Source organism: Belonocnema kinseyi, chromosome 4 (assembly GCF_010883055.1).
Source record: "Belonocnema kinseyi isolate 2016_QV_RU_SX_M_011 chromosome 4, B_treatae_v1, whole genome shotgun sequence".
Taxonomy (NCBI): domain Eukaryota; kingdom Metazoa; phylum Arthropoda; class Insecta; order Hymenoptera; family Cynipidae; genus Belonocnema; species Belonocnema kinseyi.
In genome coordinates this window covers 35,749,398-35,770,649 of record NC_046660.1, presented here as the reverse complement: position 1 = coordinate 35,770,649, position 21,252 = coordinate 35,749,398, and the positions used below count along the sequence as shown (strand labels likewise).

Sequence of the window (21,252 nt, the reverse complement as noted above, 5' to 3'; positions counted from 1 at the left end):
CCCTCCATATTTCCATACTTCATTTGGGATCTCATCTATACCAGGTGCCTTTCCATCCTTCATTATTCCTAAAACTTTAACTATTTCTTCCCTTGAAATGTCTAAGTATTAAATATTTAAATAGAATATTTTTTCAGGTACGGAAGATTCAATTTTTTAATATGTATGATAGGGAAAATTTTTGGTAAGCCGGAAGGGACGAATAATCCAGTCGTCGCTAAGACTTCTGTATGCACTAATAGGTCCCCGAGATTACTCTTTTTTAAAAGGTCAAAAAAAGGCCACTGATTACGAATATCTTGGGTAGGTTTTCGAAATATGGGTCAGTTTTTGTTTTAACAATTTTTTAAATCGATTTCATTATTTATTGACAAAAAAAATTTTTAAATTATTTTTAATAAGACTGTGCAAAAAGAAAACTTTTTTGCGTCTTACACTTTTTTCGTACGAGAAACCGTTTGAAATTACAGCGTTATAAGCAAATGATTTTTGAACAAAATTGTCATCTTTGCACAGTGTTACCTTAGAGTCTATAATTCAGAAAAATGTAAAACTTATACATTGTCTATATCAAGGATAAATCTCTTAAAAGGAAAAAGAAATCTTCCGATCGAATAAAAACTTTTCTCCCTAAATTGTTGTTATAAAGTTGTTATTTTTAAGAGGAAACCGTTTAGACTCTTTATTTATTAATAAACAATCATCCAGATCAACAAGTGTCATAATGTTGTTTCAAATTGTTGCGATAGCTTTATCTAGCATTATTAACATAATTCCTTATTCAAAATTTCTTTTGCTAAATTTTTTATAACAATTGATATAAATAATGCCCATCAATTAACAGAATTGACTTCAATTTTTTTGTTATTAATCTTTGACACATGATTAAACTTTTCACTTTCGTGATCTTTTCTCGTACGACGAGCTATTATTTATTTATGGCCTTATAAACAATGTATTTTTTATAAACATACCTTCACCTAAAAGCCACAAATTTCAAGTTCTTAGCGATTACCTTTTTTTATATCCTTAATTTTACCATAAATAATCTAATTATCTTGGGTAGCATTTTCGATATCTGACCCTTATTGTTTATAACTATTGTTATTAACAAAAACGCTCAATTAAGAAAATCGATTTTTTCTAAAGTTTTTTATTAATCTATTGCACAAAATAAAACTTTTCACTCTCGTGATATTTTTTCGTACGACTAGCCATTATTTATTCATGGTCTTATAAACAATGTATTTTTTATAAACATACCTTCCCCTAAAAGCCACAAATTTCAAGTTCTTAGCGATTACCTTTTTCTATATCCTTAATTTTACTATAAATAATCTAATTATCTTGGGTAGCATTTTCGATATCTGACCCTTATTGTTTATAACTATTGTTATTAACAAAAACGCTCAATTAAGAAAATCGATTTTTTCTAAACTTTTTTATTAATCTATTGCACAAAATAAAACTTTTCACTCTCGTGATATTTTTTCGTACGACTCCCCATTATTTATTCATGGTCTTATAAACAATGTATTTTTTTAAACATAACCTCCCCTAAGAGCCACAAGTTTCAAGTTATTAGCGATTACATTTTTTTATATCCTTAATTTTTCCATAAAGAATGTAATTATCTTGGATAGCATTTTCGATATCTGAGCCTTATTGCTCATAACTATTGTTATTAACAAAAGCGCTCAATTGGGAAAATCGATTTTTAAAAAATTTTTAAATTAATCTATGGCACAAAATAAAAATTTTACTTTCATGATATTTTTTCGTACGACTAGCCATTATTCATTTATGGCCTTATAAACAATGTATTTTTTTAAACATAACCTCCCCTAAGAGCCACAAATTTCAAGTTATTAGCGATTACATTTTTTTATATCCTTAATTTTTCCATAAAGAATGTAATTATCTTGGATAGCATTTTCGATATCTGAGCCTTATTTTTTATAACTATTGTTATTAATAAAAACGCTCATTTGAGAATTCCGATTTTTTATTGATTTTTTTATTAATCTATGGCACAAAATGAACCATTTTCTATGGTAAAATTAAGGATATAAAAAAATATAATCGCTAATAACTTGAAATTTGTGGCTTTTAGCGGTGGGTATGTTTATAAAAAATGCATTGTTTATAAGGACATAAATAAATAATGGCTGTTCGTACGAAAAAATATCACGAAAGTAAAAAGTTTCATATTGCGCCATAGATTCATAAAAAAGTTTAGAAAAAATCGATTTTTCTTAATTGAGCGTTTTTGTTAATAACAATAGTTATGAACAATAAGGGTCAGATATCGAAAATGCTACCCAAGATAAATAGATTCTTTATAGTATAATTAAGGATATAAAGAACTTGAAATTTGTTTGCTTTTAGGGGAAGGTATGTTTTTAAAAAATACATTGTTTATAAGGACATACATAAATAATAGCTCGTCGTACGAGATAATATAACGAAAGTGAAAAGTTTAATCATGTGTCAAGGATTAATAAAAAGAATTGAAACCAAATCTGTTAATTGATGGGCATTATTTATATCAATTGTTATAAAAAATTTAGCAAAAGAAATTACGAACAACGAATTATGTTAATAATGCTAGATAAAGCTATCGCAACAATTTGAAGCAACATTATGACACTTGTTGATCTGAATGATTGTTTATTAATAAATGAAGAGTCTAAACGATATCCTCTTAAAAATAACAACTTTATAACAACAATTTAGAGAGCGAAGTTTTTATTCGATCGGAAGATTTCTCTTTCCTTTTAAGAGACTTATCCTTGATATAGGCAGTGTACAAGTTTTACATTTTTCTGAATTATAGATTCTGAGGTAACACTGTGCAAAGATGACAATTTTGTTCAAAAATCATTTGCTTATAACGCTGTACATTTCAAACGGTTTCTCGTACGAAAAAGTGTAAGACGCAAAAAAAGTTTTTTTTTATCAGTCATGTTAAAAATAATTTCAAAAAATGTTTTTGTCAATAAAGAATGAAATCGCTTTAAAAAATTGTTTAAATAAAAATGGACCCACATTTCGAAAACCTACCCAAGATATTCGTAATCAGTGGCCTTTTTTTGACCTTTTAAAAAAGAGTAATCTCGGGGACCTATTAGTGCATAGAGAAGTGTTAGTGGCCACTAGATTAGAAAAAATTGTTTTTGTTTTCAGAGGCCACACTGAAATGTTTATACTGAGAATTGGACTGCTAACAAAAAACTTCGCGTGTGAATTGCTTGATTCTATAATAAAATTATTCTTTATCTTTCAGACTACCAAAGAAACCCTTAGAAACCTTTTGATATACCTTGACATTTATTTATGCTTTTGAAAATTTATTGAAATCTTGGGAAATATCCTCCATATTCTTGAAATCCATAGAAAATTTCTTCAAATCTTTTAAAATATCCTAAAATTGATAACATTCTTTTTTAAAGTCCCTTAATTCTTCTTCTGAAAATCTAGGGAATTCTAGAAATCCATATGAATTTTTCTCGAATTTCTTAAAAACAGAAACAAAATTTTAAATGCCTTGAAAATGTGGTAAATAGCTTGAAAGTGTCTTAAAATTATAGAAATACCCTAAAATATTTCAAACTCTTTGAAATAGTTTGAAAAATTTTGACATTTTTTAAGCACTTGCATATTCCTTGTAATCTTTGAAAATACCCTTAAATCTCTCAAATCCTTTGAAATCTATTAAAATATCATAAGATTTTTCTGCATCTTCCGAAATTCTGCTGGATCGCGAAACCGGGAAATGACCAGGAATTTTATTAGACCGAGATAAACCAGGAAGTGACAGTAAATTTATTTCTTGACCGGGAATTTTACAAACTTTTAGAACAAAAATCCGTCCAAGTTTGATTTCAACAATTTTTTAAATAACCAGTTGAATATTTATCGTATTCAATTATAATATCATTCAGTTTACAATGCATAATTCGAACAAATTAATTTTTAAGCGTACATTTTCATCAAAAATTTTTTTAATAGTTTTAAAATACAGTTTTTAAGACATAATAAATTAAAAATTAGTAGCGTTTGAAATCGACATTTTCGGATAAAAACCCGTTTTAATCAATAAAATGTTAATAAAAATTATAATGATTATTAAAATTGAGTTATACATCAAGGATTGACAAGTGAGTAATAATTGATTTTACAAGACGATCCGAAATCAGTTCAAAATTTAAGAATTTCCAGATTTTAACGTTAAAAATAAAACTGAATTGGAAAGGCTTAGTAGTTACACAAATGTAAACGTCCGATTGAAACTTTATCAACTATTTTCAAATTTCAATATTAAACGAACTTCAAAATTATACATTTATAATCAAAGGCTTTTATTAAATTGAAAATAGTATTTTAGTCTAAAATTTGAAAATTGGAAATTTTTTAATTAAGAAAAATAACAATTACTTAATATTTATAATTATTTGATTGTTCATGTAAAATCAGTAATTATAAATCAGATATTCAAAACTAAACGTTGAACGTTACAATTCGAATTATTATATTCGAACAAATTTTAATTTACAAATAAAATTGTTGAATTTGGATGTATAATAAATATTGCACACTTATAATTCGTAAACAAAAATTCGAGTAAATTGAAGAGATATTTCGACGTTCTGAAAAGATTCAAAATTAATTAAAAATTTTAGATGATTTCAAATAATTTAAACGAAGTGTCTACGCATGTCGACAAAATCCTGCTATTCGTACCGAAATTTTGGTGCAAAAACCCCATGGCCTAATTTAAAACAAAATGTAGATTTTTTCAAAAGAATGATGCTAAATTTAGCCTTTTTTTATACCTCCCTAGCGACTTGGGGGAAAAATATGTTACAGGTATGAAATCACTCGTAATTGAAAACGAAAATGAGCATCGCTTTTTGTTTTTTAAAAATGTCCAAAATTACCCCTATTTAAGGGTTGAGAAGATCCCAAAAAATTAAAAAATAGTACTATTTATCAAATCATTTTTCATTGTATTTTTTGTTTAAAATAAAACTTATAAAAGTTAAATCACGTCCGAGTAAAATCTTGATCACGTCACTCTTGGAACAAAAGATTTAGAAGCTTTTTAAGAATTATGAAAAGCTTTATAAGAATAAAAAACATTTTCTTGAGACTCTTAGGAAAATTGAAAATGACTTTTTGTTTTGAATTTTTTTTTAAAGAAAATTTCAAAAGATTTGAAAAGATTTACAAAAATTTTTTAATTGAATCTGCAAGATTTTACGGAAATATTTTTTATTTGACAGGATGTAAAAAATGTTAGGAAGGATTTAAATGATTTTAAAGTATTTTTAGAAGTTCTGAAAAAACTTTAAATAATTCAAAATTTGAATGAATGTAAAACAACATGAACAGGGTGGTCGATGGACTGGGTACTTTAAGTAATAAAAAGTGAACAAAAACGATTTGACGAAACGATTTTAAATCAGTTAGAAATTTAAGAATTTTCAGATTTTAACGTTAAAACTTAAACGGTTTCAATTCGAAACTCCTAGTCATTAAACAAATGTGAACGTGTGACTGAAAGTGTATAATGTATTTTCAAGTTAAATATTATTTCATGATAATATATTCTTAATTAAAGGATTTTATTAATTTAAAAATATTTTTTCAGTCTAAAACATTCCATTTTTAACCCATTCGATTAAAAAAAGATTAATTATTGAATATTTAGCAATATTTGAGTTCTTATTTAAGAAAAGTAAATTGAAGCCAAATATTTACAAGTAAAGAATCTTTAACTGAATTGTTTGACATAGAAAGCTTGGAATCGTTAAAATTTCGAAGATCCTTCAAAATTAAAAAATTACAATTTTAATTGTTGTATTTGAAAAATGCCTAATTTGTAAGTGAAATTTTTAAATTTTGATGTATAATTTACCAATGAGCATTTGTAGAAAAAATTTGAATAATGTTAAGAGATATTTATGAGTTTTTAAAAGATTAAAAATTATCATTCAAATTTTACCAAGTTTTCTTAAAATCTTCTAGAATCTTTTTTGAAAATTGTCTTTAAATCTTTGGAAAACTTTTTAAATATTCTCTTAAAATATGGTTTCAAAATGAAAAGTTATTTTTAATTTTCCTAGGAATCTCAAGACAATATTTTTATTCTTTTCAAGCCTTTCACAATTCTTGAAAAGAATCTAATTTTTTTGTTTAAAATCTGCGAAAATCTACATTTTGTTTTATATTAGGCGATCATTTCAAGTTTTACTTCTACACATCTCTTAAAATTACTCAAATTTCGCCTACAAATAATAAATGGTAATTGTTATTTATATTATCCAAATTGTAAAGAAGTTTTCTAAAATTTGCAGGATTTTTTGAAAATTGTAGAAAAAATCTAATTCATTTTGACAGATATTTAGAAGTTTTGAAACAGTTGACAAAATAATTTTAAATTTAAAACAAATTTAAAACAACTTCTAAATTTCTCAAGATTTTAAAATAAATTTTTAAAGCTTCCCAAGGATGTTTAAACTATTTGAAAAGAAAATAATTGAATTTCTAATTTAAGATGTGTTCAGTTGGAATTTTTTCAATTTTCCAATATTTGATGTTTCTAGCTTAAAATTCCTTAAAATTATATAATTTTGAACATTTTAATGTTCATTGATTGATTTTTTAATTTAGAGCATTGTTAGTACCTTCAATTTTCTATGCGTAAATTATTGAGCATTTGAATACATTTTTTAATTAAAAACTTAAATTTCAATTTTGAAAGTTCAAAATTTAACAGTTCCACTTTGAGTGCTTTCATTTGCAGCTCAGTTTTTATTACCTCAAGTAGAAATTTTTTTACCTTCAGAGTTCCATTTTTTAAATTTCGTTGACCGTGAAAAATGTTTGCGAACCGGGAAAATACCGGGAAATGGCCGGGAATTTATTTCGTCGATTAAAACGGCCACCCTGATGTAGATGTTTCAAGATTTAAAACAAAATTTAAAGGTTTTTAGGGAGTTTATAACTATTTAAAATGAAAATAATTTAACTTTTAATTTAAGTGTTCAGTTTATAAAAAAATGTGATCTTCAATTTAAAATATTTCTAGCTTGAAATTGCTTAAAATTATTTACAGCTCAGTTTTTATTACTTCAAATCGAAAAATTTTTAGTTTTGAAGTTTGATTTTTAAATTTCTTTGATCGTGAAAAATGTCTGCGAACTGGGAAGCCGCGGAATGACTAGTTTTGTTATGTTATTAAAACGGCTACCCTGTATTTAAATTAAAAAGATTAATGCTTTGAACGCTTCGATTTTGTATTTAAGTATTCAGTATTTTAATGGAGAATTTTTTCAGGTACACGGTAAAAAAAATTGAGCTGTGACAGGGATATTATTCCTTATTATAGCTAAACATTTAGCTGAAAACGAACGAAGGAATTCAGAAAGATCCCTGGATCAGCGAAAATGAATATCCTTGACCATTTTCCATATACCAGGGATATCGTATAGTCAAACCTTTAATAAGTATAGGTATAATAGGGATATTAAGAATAGGTGGCTGAAGCAATTATCGGAAGAGCGCCGGTGCATTATGGGAGCAACGAAATAAAAAATGGCGACGGTCTAATCGGGAGCAGTGACAGTTGAGATTTACTTTGGACAATTAAACGCTTTTTAACACTTAAAATGTGCGCGAATGTTAATATTAAATGTAGTTTATGATGCAGTAATAATAATTTACATTTGTTTCGATTGTAGGCGATAACTATATTGAAATATCAAGAACCGCGATAAAAACAACAAACTTGACCTCCAAATGCATTACACGGATATCAGTGAAATTCATTTTCGCGATACCAGACGAAAGATTGGCTACTGAAGTTAAAATATTTCTATAACAACTAAGTTTTTTTACTAATCTGAAGATAATACAATTTTAGATGATCTGTCGAAAATAGTAAACTTCCGAACTTAGCAATTTTGTCCAAATTACTGATTTACGAGAACAATTTACATAAAGTAACTAAATGTTTAACTCTTCTAAATAAACGTTTTACCTCAACCAAGCGTAAACTTTCTTTGAGTTTAATATATTCTCGATACACTCGTTCGCCTCACGAATTTTTTTTCCGTGTACAAAAGGCTTAATTTCATAATTTTTATGATCTAAAAAAATTGTTGATTACCCGAAAGGAACGAAACAATTGATTTTGTTTTTAGAGGCCGCCCTGAAATATATATATTGAGGATTTGACTGCTAATAAGGAACTTACAGCATGCGAATAATTTTAGGAAAACTCCTTAACAAAAATTATATTTGATCTTTCAGACTACCGAAGAAAACCACCACCCGCCAACGCAAGCAATCGAGGTCATGAAATCATCAAGTTCTCTCTTTTGTTGCAACTGCACGATGCGAGGACACGAATCATCTACGTGTAACAAATATCGTTGGTCGCAACACTATGCTACACCCCCTCACATCACGAATTACAACAAATGTGATCGGATGTTGCCTATCAGTAGTCCCAACCCCGTAGAAGTTGTAGATTTTACTGAATCTCCGGGTAATTCGTCCCGAAATTCGCTTAATAACACCGAGTTTGAAAACATTAGTTATGAAGAGATGTTTCTATCTCCAACAAAAGATTATTCGTCCTCGACAACCTCAAATTTCGAAACTAATCCAGGCAAAATACTTTTCGAACTCAAGTATAATAAAATAAAAATGAAACGGTACGGACAGTGGGGACATAAAGTCAAAATAAGAAAGCCTTCAAGCAAAACTCAAAGTCAGATTGTTCTGAGTGATTTGAAGGATGCAAAACTAGAAGGATTAATCGCAGGAACTTTTAAGCCTAAACATTTCGACAAACTGTGTTTAATCGTGGTTTGTGATTTTCGCATTGAGCTTGTCTACGGTAAAAAGGTGGTCGTGAATATAAACCATTATCAAAATTCTATCAAAAATTCTTTTTTTAAGAAAATAATTTGCTTCTGGGCGCGACTTTCGGATGAAGATAAGTTAAATATAAGATTCAATTTGCCAAGGATAAAAGAGGGTCTAGTTCGTAGGTTGGACAAATCGTTTAAAACGTTTGAAGAGCTATCGGGCGATGTAGAAATGATTTACGAAACAGCAGAATCTTTATCGATTGAGTTAGAAAAGAGCGTGAGAATTATTTCGAAAAAAAATAAAAGACTAATTCGTCTTATTCGAGACCGAGGCGATACAATGAGAATACTCTCGCAATTACTATTCAAAAACAACTGCGCTCTGGAGAAGGATGCTCTTCCAAATCTTCGGAAACTGCATACAAATTTGCTGGAAAATAGTGGCCTATATACTGCACGTGTTTCTCACGACATATATATTCAGATATATTACTATTACACTTTGATTTTTGGCCGGTCGCGACACCCGAATTTAGATGAGATGGTAAAAAAGTACGTGGCTTTGAAGAAAGGCAGTCCAAACACATCGATTGGTAATTCGGTTTTGAGTGAGAATTTAGAGGCTGCTATTGCAGAGTGTAGTAGTGAAGATTTGGATCAACAACAGCATTTTGATCCAGAGTATGATAATGAAGAGCATGTTGATCAACATGTTGATATTGTTGATCAAGATTATGTTGACCAAAATAATGTTCTTCAAGATCCAGTTACACCAAGAAGAAGTTTACATCAAAAACCTTCTCCATCTATTCCTCCTTTATTAGAAAACAGTCCATTCAATATTCCTCAACAATTTTACCCCGAACAATTGGGTTACCCTTCACCGGGTTGCAGCAACACTCCACAAACACGACCCAGTCAGTTTGAATTGCCCGTCGACGAATTCATCCCGATATCTAATTATCAGCTGCGTGAATTTCCTGAACCGAGTCCGCACTTTAATAATAGAAGAAGAGATCCCAGAGAGTACGGGAGAAATCCAATGCACAGTTTTAAAACGTTCAATCCTAGGGCTCCGCAAACACCCGACAGGCTCGTCAGCGAAGCTTCTTATCTTATGAATAGAGCTCTTCAGTTCAATCTACCACATTTACAAAAAGCGGGGATTCAATTGGGGGAGTTGATTAATCAAAATAGGGTCCAGTGGAAGCATATTCATCATTACAGGACTATGATTAATTCGCAACATCCAAGGGGTTTCAGGTAATCCTTGACAAATTTTATGGTTGTTGTTTTCTACTTGAGTATAGTAACAATTTGTGATTTAGATGAACTGGTGAGCCTTCTCTTTAAATTTGTTTCCGGGATTTGTACAGTAAATTTTATTGGACTGAATCGTTCATCAATCTTCAAATTCCTTTTTTTTATGCCTTTTTATGATAAGTGTTTTGTGATTTCTTGAGAATTGAGAACTTACGTGGAAGGAATAGAAAACAAAATATTGTCTGTAATTGATTCGTGAAAGTGCCAGAAATGATCACTGATGAAGAAACCGATATAAATTCGTATTGATACGATTGATGTTTCTGTCTTGAATTATTTAATTTTAATGAATAAAGTAATTTGTAATACATAATTTTCTGTTTGTGTTAAATTGTTTCAAATGATAGTAATTATATTATTTTTAGAAATCGGTCAACAAGTGCAGGGTTTATGTATTTCAAACTTCAAACTCTTTTCCCCCTTTTTTTAAGAGGGTGTCCAGCGACCTTGAAACTCTTGAAAATCTATAATTCTCCTAGAATCCATTTAAAACCTTAGAAAATTGGAAATCTCCTTGATTTTCTTACGTGAACCTTATTGAATTTGAATTTTTTGATGCCCTTTAAAACAGTTTTCGAGGGGTTGACCACTCGGTTTTTGTGTATACAACGTATTTCAAAAGGTTACAAAATAATTCGAACGATTTCAAAACATTTAGAAATAATTCAAAGCTTTTATAATATTTTGAAGGATTTTGAATATCTCAACAAGAGTTCACGGATTTCAAAGAATTAAAAAGGATTCAAAAAAAGGGGTGTAGATAAGATCACAAACATTTTGAATATTTCACAAAGATTTAAAAACTTTCAAAAGATTTTAAAAGGTTTAGAAGATCTCAAAATATTCCACAAATGTTTCAAAGAATTCATAAGGATTTCAAAAGATTTCAGGAATTTCGAAGATTTCAAATTGGGTATATTACACCAGATTTCAAATATTTTTTACAATTTTAAAAGATTTCCATCAATTTTATATTTCAAAAGATATTAATGAGTTTAAACAAACACAGCAGACTTTAAAAACAAAAGTTAAAGAAAGATTTCGCAATTTTTTCAAAGAGTTCATAACGATTTCATAACATTTCACAAAGATTTCAAGCGTTTCAAAGATTTTACCAAAATTTTATAAAATTTTACATAGATGTCAAATAATTTAATGATTTGAAATGAATACAAAAGATTTGACAAATATATAACAGATTTTATAAACGTTTCATAAAGATTTAAAATTCAAAAATTTCCAAAATAAATTTCAAAACATTTTAAACATTTTAAACGATTTCAAATTTGTTTAGAAGATTTAAAAAGATTTCACAAAGATTGCAAAGATTTTTCAAAGTCTTCGAACATCTCATAAATATTTGAAAACGTTTCACAAAGATTTTAAAGATTTTCCGAAAATTTTAAAAGACTTCAAAACATATTAAAGATTTTGAAGGATTTCACAAATACGTCTAAGATTTTATCAAAATTGCATACAGATGTCAAAAGAATTTTAAAGATTTTAAAGAGGTTTACTAAAACGATTTCACGAAGGTTTCAAATATTCCAGTGCTTTCAAATAAATGCAAAAGACATAGGAAATATTTCACAAGCCTTTGAAAGCATTTATAACGATTTGAAAAGATTTCAAGAATTTAATTTGTTTAAATATTAAAGATTTTAGAACATTTCAAAGGTTTTAAACAATTTCAAAACGTTTCAATAAATTAAAAATTTCAAAGGTTTTAAACAATTTCAAAACGTTTCAATAAATTAAAAATTTCAAAAGTTTTCAATTATTTCAAAAGAACGCAAAAGTTTTCACAAAAGTTTAAGAAAAATTTCAAGGATTTTTCAAAGGCATTACAAATGTTTTAAAATATTCACAAATATTTCACAAAGACGACTTATGTCCGTAAAAATTAATCATTTATTTGTTTGTGATTCGGCTTCCTTTAGAAACGGTTGGCCATAAAAAAAAGAAATGTTTCATCTTTTACACGTATAACAAACTGTCATTTGATTATTCAATGTGAAAAAGGACACGTAGAAAAACTGAATTTCTTGACCTGGAAAACCTGGATAGGAACTTGAATTTTGTTCCTAGGAATCGCTGGGCACCCCTGTTGAAGAATTACTCTTTTTCCCCTTGTTTTGAAGAAACTTCCTCATTTTCTGGTTTTTCGCTTAAATGCAAACTAAATTAATAGAATCTGTTAATACTTTTTGATAATGTTTAATTGGATTTAATTAGAATTTAAAATAGGTTTATAATTGATAAATTCTTACTATTCTTAATGAGTTTTGTGATTATTGGGGTTCGCTATTAATTTGCTAAAAGGACCCAATAAAAAAATCCACTTATATTATTTTGTATATATATATTTTTTAATTTTCGACCTTTGGTTGAAAAATCATGTATCTACCTTGAAAATTATTCATTATTTTAGATAACGAAATTCATCAATTTGGTTAAAAATTTAACTAATTGGTTGAAAATGCGTTTTTTGTGATTCAAAATTAATTCTTTAAACTGAAAATTTAACTAATACATTTGAAGATTCATCATTTTAGAGAAAATTCATCTTTTCAATTGAAAAATTAATTTTTTTTTGTTAAAACACGTTTTCTTTTGTTGAAAATTAATTTTTTAACTAAAAATTTAATTATTCAATTTTTCATTGGCAGGTAACTATTTTGTTGGAAGTTCGTCTTTTCGGATGAATTCAACTGATTTTTTTTAAATTAAAATTTAAAAGTTTATCCCTTTGGTTAAAAATGTAATTATTTGATTGAAAATGCATTTTTTGTGGTAAAAAATTAATTTGTTGTCAGAAAATGTAATTATTCCAGTTAAAAATTCAACTCTCAAATTATTCATGAAAAATTTATCATTTTTCGATTGAAAATTGAGCTACTTGTTTAAAAGTTGAACTGCTTTGTTATAAATTAAATTTTTATTGATGATTCATCATTTGGTTAAAAATTTATCTCTTGTTGAAAATTCGTTTTTTTGTTGTGGAAAATTAATTTTTTTAATTGAAAATGTAACTATGTCGTTGTTTTTAAATCGTAGATTTCAAATTATTTATGTCTTACAGTTCAATCGTAAATCAAAAATAAATATGAGTCAAAAAAACATGTTCTTCGAAACTCAGATATTTATTTAATGGAAAAAACTCCTTTTAAACTTCCTTACGTTTCGGTACATATGCGTACCTTTTTCAAAGGTTCTTAAGGGCATGTGACACAGCTAAATACCTATATTACCGACCTCACTTTTTCGGTTCACTGTATGTTTTTTTGAACCTAAGAACTTTTTTTGTAAATAAGATATCGAGCTGAAACTTTGGAAGATTTATTAGAGTACAATAAAGTACGTTTAGGTACTGCATTTTGGTAGGAACTTCACTGAAAATTATTTTATCTTTTTTCTGAACCTCAACATTTTTTGAACGTTCGAACTTTTTTTATACATAAAATATCGGTCTTAAACTTTGAGAAATGCAAGAGCCGAAAGAAAACTACGTTTAAGTACAAAGCTTAATAATAAAAGATGTAAAAAAATATATTTCAACAATCAATTCCAATGGCATCAGCCGGTAACGTTATACACGAAAATACGAAACCTGGCGGCCACTAGACGAGGATCTAGAGACTTCGTATTTTCGTGTACAACGTTACCGGCTGATGCCGTTGGAATTGATTATTGAAATATATTTTTTTACATCTATTATTATTAAGCTTTGTACTTGAACATAGTTTTCTTTCGGCTCTTGCATTTCTCAAAGTTTAAGACCGATATTTTATGTATAAAAAAAGTTTGAACGTTCAAAAAATGTTGAGGTTCAGAAAAAAAATGAAATAATTTTCAGTGAAGTTCCTACCAAAATGCAGTACCTAAACGTACTTTATTGTACTCTAATACATTTCCCAAAGTTTCAGCTCGATATTTTATTTACAAAAAAAGTTCTTAGGTTCAAAAAAACATTCAGTGAACGGAAAAAGTGAGGTCGGTAATATAGGCATTTAGCTGTGTCACATGCCTTTAACCTAAATAATTATATTAAAGATTAGTAATTTTAGTCTGAACAAATATGATGGATAATTACGTAGATTCAAATACATTGTTACCTGAGTTGATGATGGCTTAAAATAGTCAAACAGATCAAATTTCAGTAAAAAAAAACAAAACATTTAAATCAATTATTTAAAAAAAATTAATTAAAATTTATTCATTTAGAAGTCTCAAAAAATATTGAGACTTCAATCGATTAGACTACATTTTTAAAAATATAGTACGAGAAAACCAAATTAGCGTAGGTTCTATTAAATAAATATCTGAGTTTCGAAGAACATGTTTTTTGACTCTTATTTCTTTTTGATTTACGATTGGATCGTATGTCGGTTGAATATTCATCATATTTTTATTTAAAAAATCTTCTGGTTGAAAAAGTAATTATTTTATTAGAAATTTGATGTTTTTTTTTGATTGAAATTCAATTTGACTAGCCAAGCTTATTAAAAATATTCACTACTCATCTCGAATTTCGGGACGGCGAGAGATGTTGGCTTTTTATATGTATTAAATTTGTTATAAATACATGTTTTTGCTAAAAATTCAACTAATTGGTTGAAAGTGGAATTGCTTTGTTATGAATTCATTTTTTGTTGAACATTTATGAGTTTATGTGAAAATTCATCTCTTTGATTAAAAATTTAACTACTTGGTTGAAAATTTCTTTTTTCTTTGTTAAAATTTCATTCTTTAAGTGAAAATCTATATAATATTCCATTTTTTGGATAAATTAATTTTTTTTAATTCAACTGTTTTTTTTTAAATTAATTTATTTGGGTTGAGCAGTTTATTGATCATGTAGAAAATTAAACTATGTGGTTGAAAATTAACTTTATTGTTGAAAATTTATATTTCTGGATTGAAAATTATTCTTTCGTGTCGAAAAGTCAACTATTTTATGGAAAACGCAATGTATTTTGTTTTGTCTTAAGATTTCAAAGCTTTTCATATAGAATTTAATATTATTTACAGACCTTATTTTAAAATGCATTAGTTTTAAAACTATCGAGAAAATAATTTTAAAATCAGGAAAACGCTGTAAACGATGCCGATTTTTTTGTCTAAAATCCAAATCTATTGAATTTTCATTTTCTTATTTACAAAACAATTTACCCTCGCATATGTTCTTTACTTCGTTGAATATCAATATATAATTTCATCAGATGTACCATAAATATTGTGCCTTTAACTATGTCAGTATATGTCTTAATTAAAAGTAACATTTATATTCGAGTTAAATAAATCTTTAAATTAGAATGCTGATTTGAATTACGCGCTAACTTTTCTGAACTCCCACTCCTGAGTTCCCATTGGTGCGCAGGTCTTCATTTTTTATTCCTGCGCATTGTCGGTCAGCGGGTTGGAGGAGAAACCCAGCGAAACGATTAGAGGCCGTGAATCGCCGCCATATTGTAAAACATTGTCGGCTGCGTTGCAGTGAAATAAAACACCGAATGTTCAAATAAACGTAAATAATCGCACAGTATTATCGGTAGAATTGCGTGTGACTTTAATCAGCGAACCGGAGCCCTCCACCGTGCCAATAATCTAAAGCGGTAATTCTATTTTATACGGGAAATCTTCCCTTTTCCTGTCATTTACACCAATTAGCTATAGAAAATATTTGTATTCAAAATAGTGTCATGCAATTTTTTTAAATTCTTCAAAGTTGCACGTCACTGTTTAAAGTGGAGACATTTAAGAGAGTGTTATCAAAATTTTAACGTTAGATTCTTTTTTCTTCTATTTCCAAGAATTTCAAATTTAAATACGTATATTGCGCGTTTAATGTATAAGGTAGATAGGGGATGAGCGTAATACGAAAGTACGAAAGACTTCGATTATCAGTGATATTTCAAATATTTGAGAAGATTCTTGTTTAAAATATTGCCAAAATCATCTCTGAACTTTCTCGTTTCTACTTTAAATCGCTTCCTTTTTTAATCAGCAAAAATTTGTATCAAGAAATATTAAATTCTCATCATATTGAGAAGTTATTGTTTTTATCTGAAAAACTGAATATCGCGGAAAATATCGCGGAATTATTTAAATTTTCACGTTTCGTGATCTGAATCCGAAAAAGCCCGGTTTTACGATGTGTGTCATTGTTGTTGTTTTTATACCAGATAACTTTTGAAAGACTGATCGGATTGGATTGTGCTTTGGCACACAATTTTAGGCACCAAAAAGAAAGAACGAGTTTGTTAACTATATATTTTGTATAAAAATACATAAAGTTATGAGCATTTTCAACGTTGCTGAGACCATTTTTTTCAAAATTTAAAAATTCGATTTACGCCTCTTCGTAGTATTCGGAAACTCGAACAATTTATTCTTATGACTTTTTTGGGTAAAAAGAAAATTATCAGATTTATAGCAATTTCAAACAAGATTATAACAACTTTTTGATTTTTCTTGAGAAATCCAAAATTCAAATTTTAATCGTAGAAAAAATAATGAAAATTCCGATTTCATTTTGCGGTCCATCTATATTAAAGATACGGAAAGAAGATGAATCGGAGGGTGCAGTTTCCCTTTTTTCTTGAAATCCCTATTTCTTTCCCTATTCTCAAAAACTTCTCCTTTTTTCTGTGCTGAGTCATTAAAAATACTCTTTAAAATATTTTGAAGCTGAAACATTTTAAAGCAGGTTAAAAAACCTTGTTCGTAATTTAAGTTTTTTGGGATTAATTTTTTTTTCTTTTTTGGAACGTTGTAAACACCATGAAAGAAAATTTCCCAGAGCCAAAAATATTAGCATGTTTCTTTCGTTCAAGCTGAAAAAATTTCAGGTTCGAATCAATCCAAAAAGCATGGTTTTGTACATATTCAAAAAATTATAAATAAGGCATTTTTTCAATTTTTAAAATCTGGCGTCAACTTAAAAAAAAAGATTTAAACCGATCTCAAACTATGTTATACATATAAAAGTGGTGTATTTAACTCATTTTATTTTTTTTTCTTGACTTTTTTATATCACTCTGAATAGATTTCCAGCGACCTAAGAATATCCAATTCATTTAAATGAATTCTTTAATGGCAGAAATCATTAAAAAATTCTAAATGTAACGTTTCTTATAAAAGGATTGTTCGACATGTAAAAATAAATGTTTAATCTACCTTTTTTGAGCTCCTTTTGCGTTAAGATCCGTGGAATCAATAAAAATTGTGTACCAAATACAGATCTGCCCTATTAATCACTTTTTGATAGGATACGTAGTTGTTGTTTTATTCGTAAAAAAACATAAAAAATTAAATTTTTTGACAAAAAATACAAGCTACGTAAAAAATAATAATACAAAAGTTGTTCATCCTCAAAAGGGCTACAAATTGGCAATTAATTTTTTCACATGCGTAGCTTTTTGTTTTATTCTTAAAAAAACTACATTTTTTATTTGAAAAACGACACAAGGTATGAAGAAAAATTAATAGACGAAAGTTGTTTACCCTAAAAGGATGTACAAACTTAAATGTGGATTAAAAATTTAGATTCTATCATTTCTGAATTGATTAAAAAATTATTTGTCTATATTTATATTAAAATAGTATTTTTCAATTATCATCTACTTACGTTTTTATTCCAGAAGTCCAAAAATGAAATTCATTAACCTGCAAGTTATTTGTTATTAAAAATAATAAAAATGTAAAATTTTTGAAAAACGGTTATCGAGAGGAAATATGTCTTCTTTTATTCATAAAAAAATCAACAAAAGTATAAATAACGTTAGGAACTTAGGTAACATTTAAAACTTATAGCGAATACGAAAATCCAGCCATATTTTTTAGTAAAAAATCATTACATTCTAATCCTGATGAGAAGGAATTAGTTTTATGAAAAATTTGACTTCGTGACTTTTCATCGAGTCTCCACGTTTTGAGAACCCCTGAGTCAGAAATAAACAATTTTTACGAAGGTGTCAGTCTGTCTGTATACACGATCACTTTCGCAAGGCTGATAAGATTGGATTGAGCTTTAACACGCGTTTTTAGGACACAGAAAGGAAGAAAATTTTCGTTAACCAGCCATTTTTAAACAATGGTTTTTGTTTTATCGATCGCAAATGTTTTTTTTTATATAATAAATTTCATTTTCCATAAAAAATGTACGAGAAATGAAAAAATGCTAAGAAACAAAATTATTATTTTCAAAAACATGAACAAATTTGGTTAAAAACACTTTTTGATAAGTTTCATTTTTTCGTTTTAATCGTGATATATGCCATTAAAAATAAAAAAAAACTCAATTTTTCGGCAAAACTACGTAAGATAGGAAATTAAATAAATTTGTCGGAATAGCGACACTATATACAAAAAGGAAAACAAAAGTTGTTCACCCTAGAAAGATCTACAAATTTATTCTCATCATTTTTTGATAGGACGCGTAGTTTTTGTATTAATCGTAAAAAAGTATTTTGAAAAATTAAAATTTTTAGGTAAACAATACAAGATTCGAAAAAAAGGAATAGACGAAAGTTGTTTACCAAACAAAAGAACGTCACATTTTTTATAAATTATTTTTAGATAGGATCCGTGGTTTTTTCTTTAATCGTAAAAAATAATATTAAACAAAAATTACTACATTTTTGGTTAGGAATTCATCTCGTTTGTTTAAAACTTCTATTTGTTGGTTGAAGATTTAATTGCTTTGTTAAAAATTCGTTTCTTGTTTGGTTGAAAATAAAAATGTTAATTTGACAATTAAACTATTCAATTTTTTGTTAAAAATTTATCTTTTTTCAGTTAATAATTTAACTATTTGTTTAAAAACTTATCTTTTTACATTCTCACCATTTATGATTGAGGAAGTATTAGAATTGTCCGAAATTTGACACCATACTTTATCTACGGATCTCCACGTTTCGAGACCCCATGAATCCGAAAATCAAGTTTTTAAGATGGCGCCTGTCTGTCTGTTTGTCCGTCCGTAAACATAACTCTCGAAAAAATGAACGGATCAAGTCGATCTTTGGCACCATTTTTTTAGGTCCTAGAAGAAAGCACCACTTCATTAACCAGCCATTTAGTATAAAAATTTAAAAAATGAGCGCTTTTTAAGTATTTTGGAGACCATTTATTTCTGAATTTGAAAATTCTATGTACGGATACTTATAGTATTACAAAGACGAACAATTTAACCTGAAGATTTTTTTTAATAAACAGGAAATTCTTAGAGTTGTAGCAATTTCAAAATTCAATCGAAAATCAAAATTTTAAACTAGAAAACGCACGATATGAAAAAAAGTCAAGAAAAGAAAAACATTGCTTTTTGAAAGCCCTGCAAGATTATCTTAACAATTTTTTGGATTTTCTTGGTAGGACGCGTACTTTTTATTTTATTCGTGAAAAATATCATTAAAAATAAAAAATGTGTGAAAAAAGTTATAAATCACTTTTTAATAGGACACGTAGTTTTTGTTTTAATCATAAAAATAACATTAAAAATAAAAAAAGATATGGAAAAACGACAAAAGGTACGAAAACAAATTGATAGAAAAGTTATTCACCCAAAAAAGAGATCAAAATTTGTAATAATTTATTACATTTTTATCATTTATTAATTGAGAAAGTATTAGAATTGTCCGAAATTTGACAGCACAAAATTCAAATTTTGAACGAAACGACGTAAAATATGAAAAAAAGTCTCAAAGAGAAATGATAGCTTTTGAAAAATCCTATGAAATTTCTTAACCATTTTACAATATTGCGCCAAAAGACGCGAGATACGTAAAAATCTAAACAAGACTTTTAGGATATTTTGCTTTATCCGTACAAAATAATGTGAAAACCAAAATTCTATTCTTAGCATGACAACGCGAAAGAGAGAAAAATTTCTGAACAAAGGATAGTAGTTTTTGATTTATTTTAAGGTTAGAATATGAAGACTCATATAAATACTGCGATCCAAAAGACATCTTTTTGATAAAGTTTCATTCAACCATTCCAAATGCGGATTTTTTAGTTGAAAGTTCAATTTTTTGCTTGAAAATCCGTCTTTTTTGGTATAAATTTAATCTTCTTGTTTGAAATTTTATCCTGTTTGGGGAAAATTCAAATGTTTGATTGAAATATCAACTGTTATATTTTTAGTTAAGAATTCATCTTTTTTGTTGAAAAGTCGATTATTAGACTTACAATTGAACTACTTTGTAAGAAAATTATTTTTTTTTATTGAGGACTCATAATTATATTTAAAAGTTTAACTATTTACCTTTAAATTAACTTTTATGTTCAAAATTTAACTGTTTTGTAGAATTTTGATCATTTTGGCCTGAAAATTAAACTTTTTAATTGAAGAATTATATTTTACGGTAGAACATTAGTCTTCTTGATCGAAAAATCATCTTTTGGGTTGACAATTTAGTAATTTTGTTGAAAATTCTTTTTTTTTTGGTTCGAAATTTTTTTTTCTTTATTCGAGTTTTTATGTGAAAATGTAATTATTCCATTTTTGATTAAAACTTTATTCTGTCTATTGTATAAGTTAAAAATTCAACAATTTAGTAGAAAATTCCTATATTTTTTTAAACAGTCTTTTGGGTAAAAAATGCTTCTTGTTTATTTGAAAGTTATACGTCTTGGTTCAAAATCAAAATATCTTATTAAAAATTCATCTTTCTTGATTGAAAATGATAATTTTGGTTAAAAGTTCATCTTTTCCTATTTCAAAGTTCACTGTTATCTAAAACATTCGACTTTTTAGTTTAGAAACTTTACTCTTGTTGAAAATTTATCTCTCATGGTGTAGTAAAGTCATCTTTTTTTGGTTAGAAATGAAATTTTTTAATGGAAATTCAAGTATTTATTTGATTTTTAATATTTTTGTTAGAAAATTCGATCCTTAGCGAATATCCTTTTGACAAGATATGAATTTGGTTATTAGCATTGTGGGTTTTTCAGTGAAGACAAAGCTATGACGAATTTTCATTGTCGCAAAAGAAATCGCGATCGCGTTTTTGCTACTGGATTCTTAAATTGGATAGTTCAAAGT

At 27.6% G+C, this 21,252-nt stretch overlaps 2 protein-coding genes across 4 annotated transcripts in view; both read left to right on the top strand.

The window, feature by feature from the left end:
- LOC117170627 overlaps window positions 1-10,750 on the top strand; it is a 42,669-nt gene extending 31,919 nt beyond the window's left edge. The window contains exon 5 of the mRNA XM_033357530.1: window positions 8,317-10,750. Coding sequence (XP_033213421.1) covers window positions 8,317-10,149 — 1,833 coding nt within the window. The 3' untranslated portion in view covers window positions 10,150-10,750. The remainder of the gene's footprint in view (window positions 1-8,316) is intronic.
- A 4,901-nt stretch (window positions 10,751-15,651) lies between these two features.
- The window catches only part of LOC117171885, a 23,369-nt gene continuing 17,768 nt past the window's right edge, over window positions 15,652-21,252 (top strand). For all 3 annotated transcript variants that reach the window (XM_033359532.1, XM_033359531.1, XM_033359530.1), the window contains exon 1: window positions 15,652-15,820. The gene's annotated coding sequence lies outside the window, so the exon portion shown is untranslated. The remainder of the gene's footprint in view (window positions 15,821-21,252) is intronic.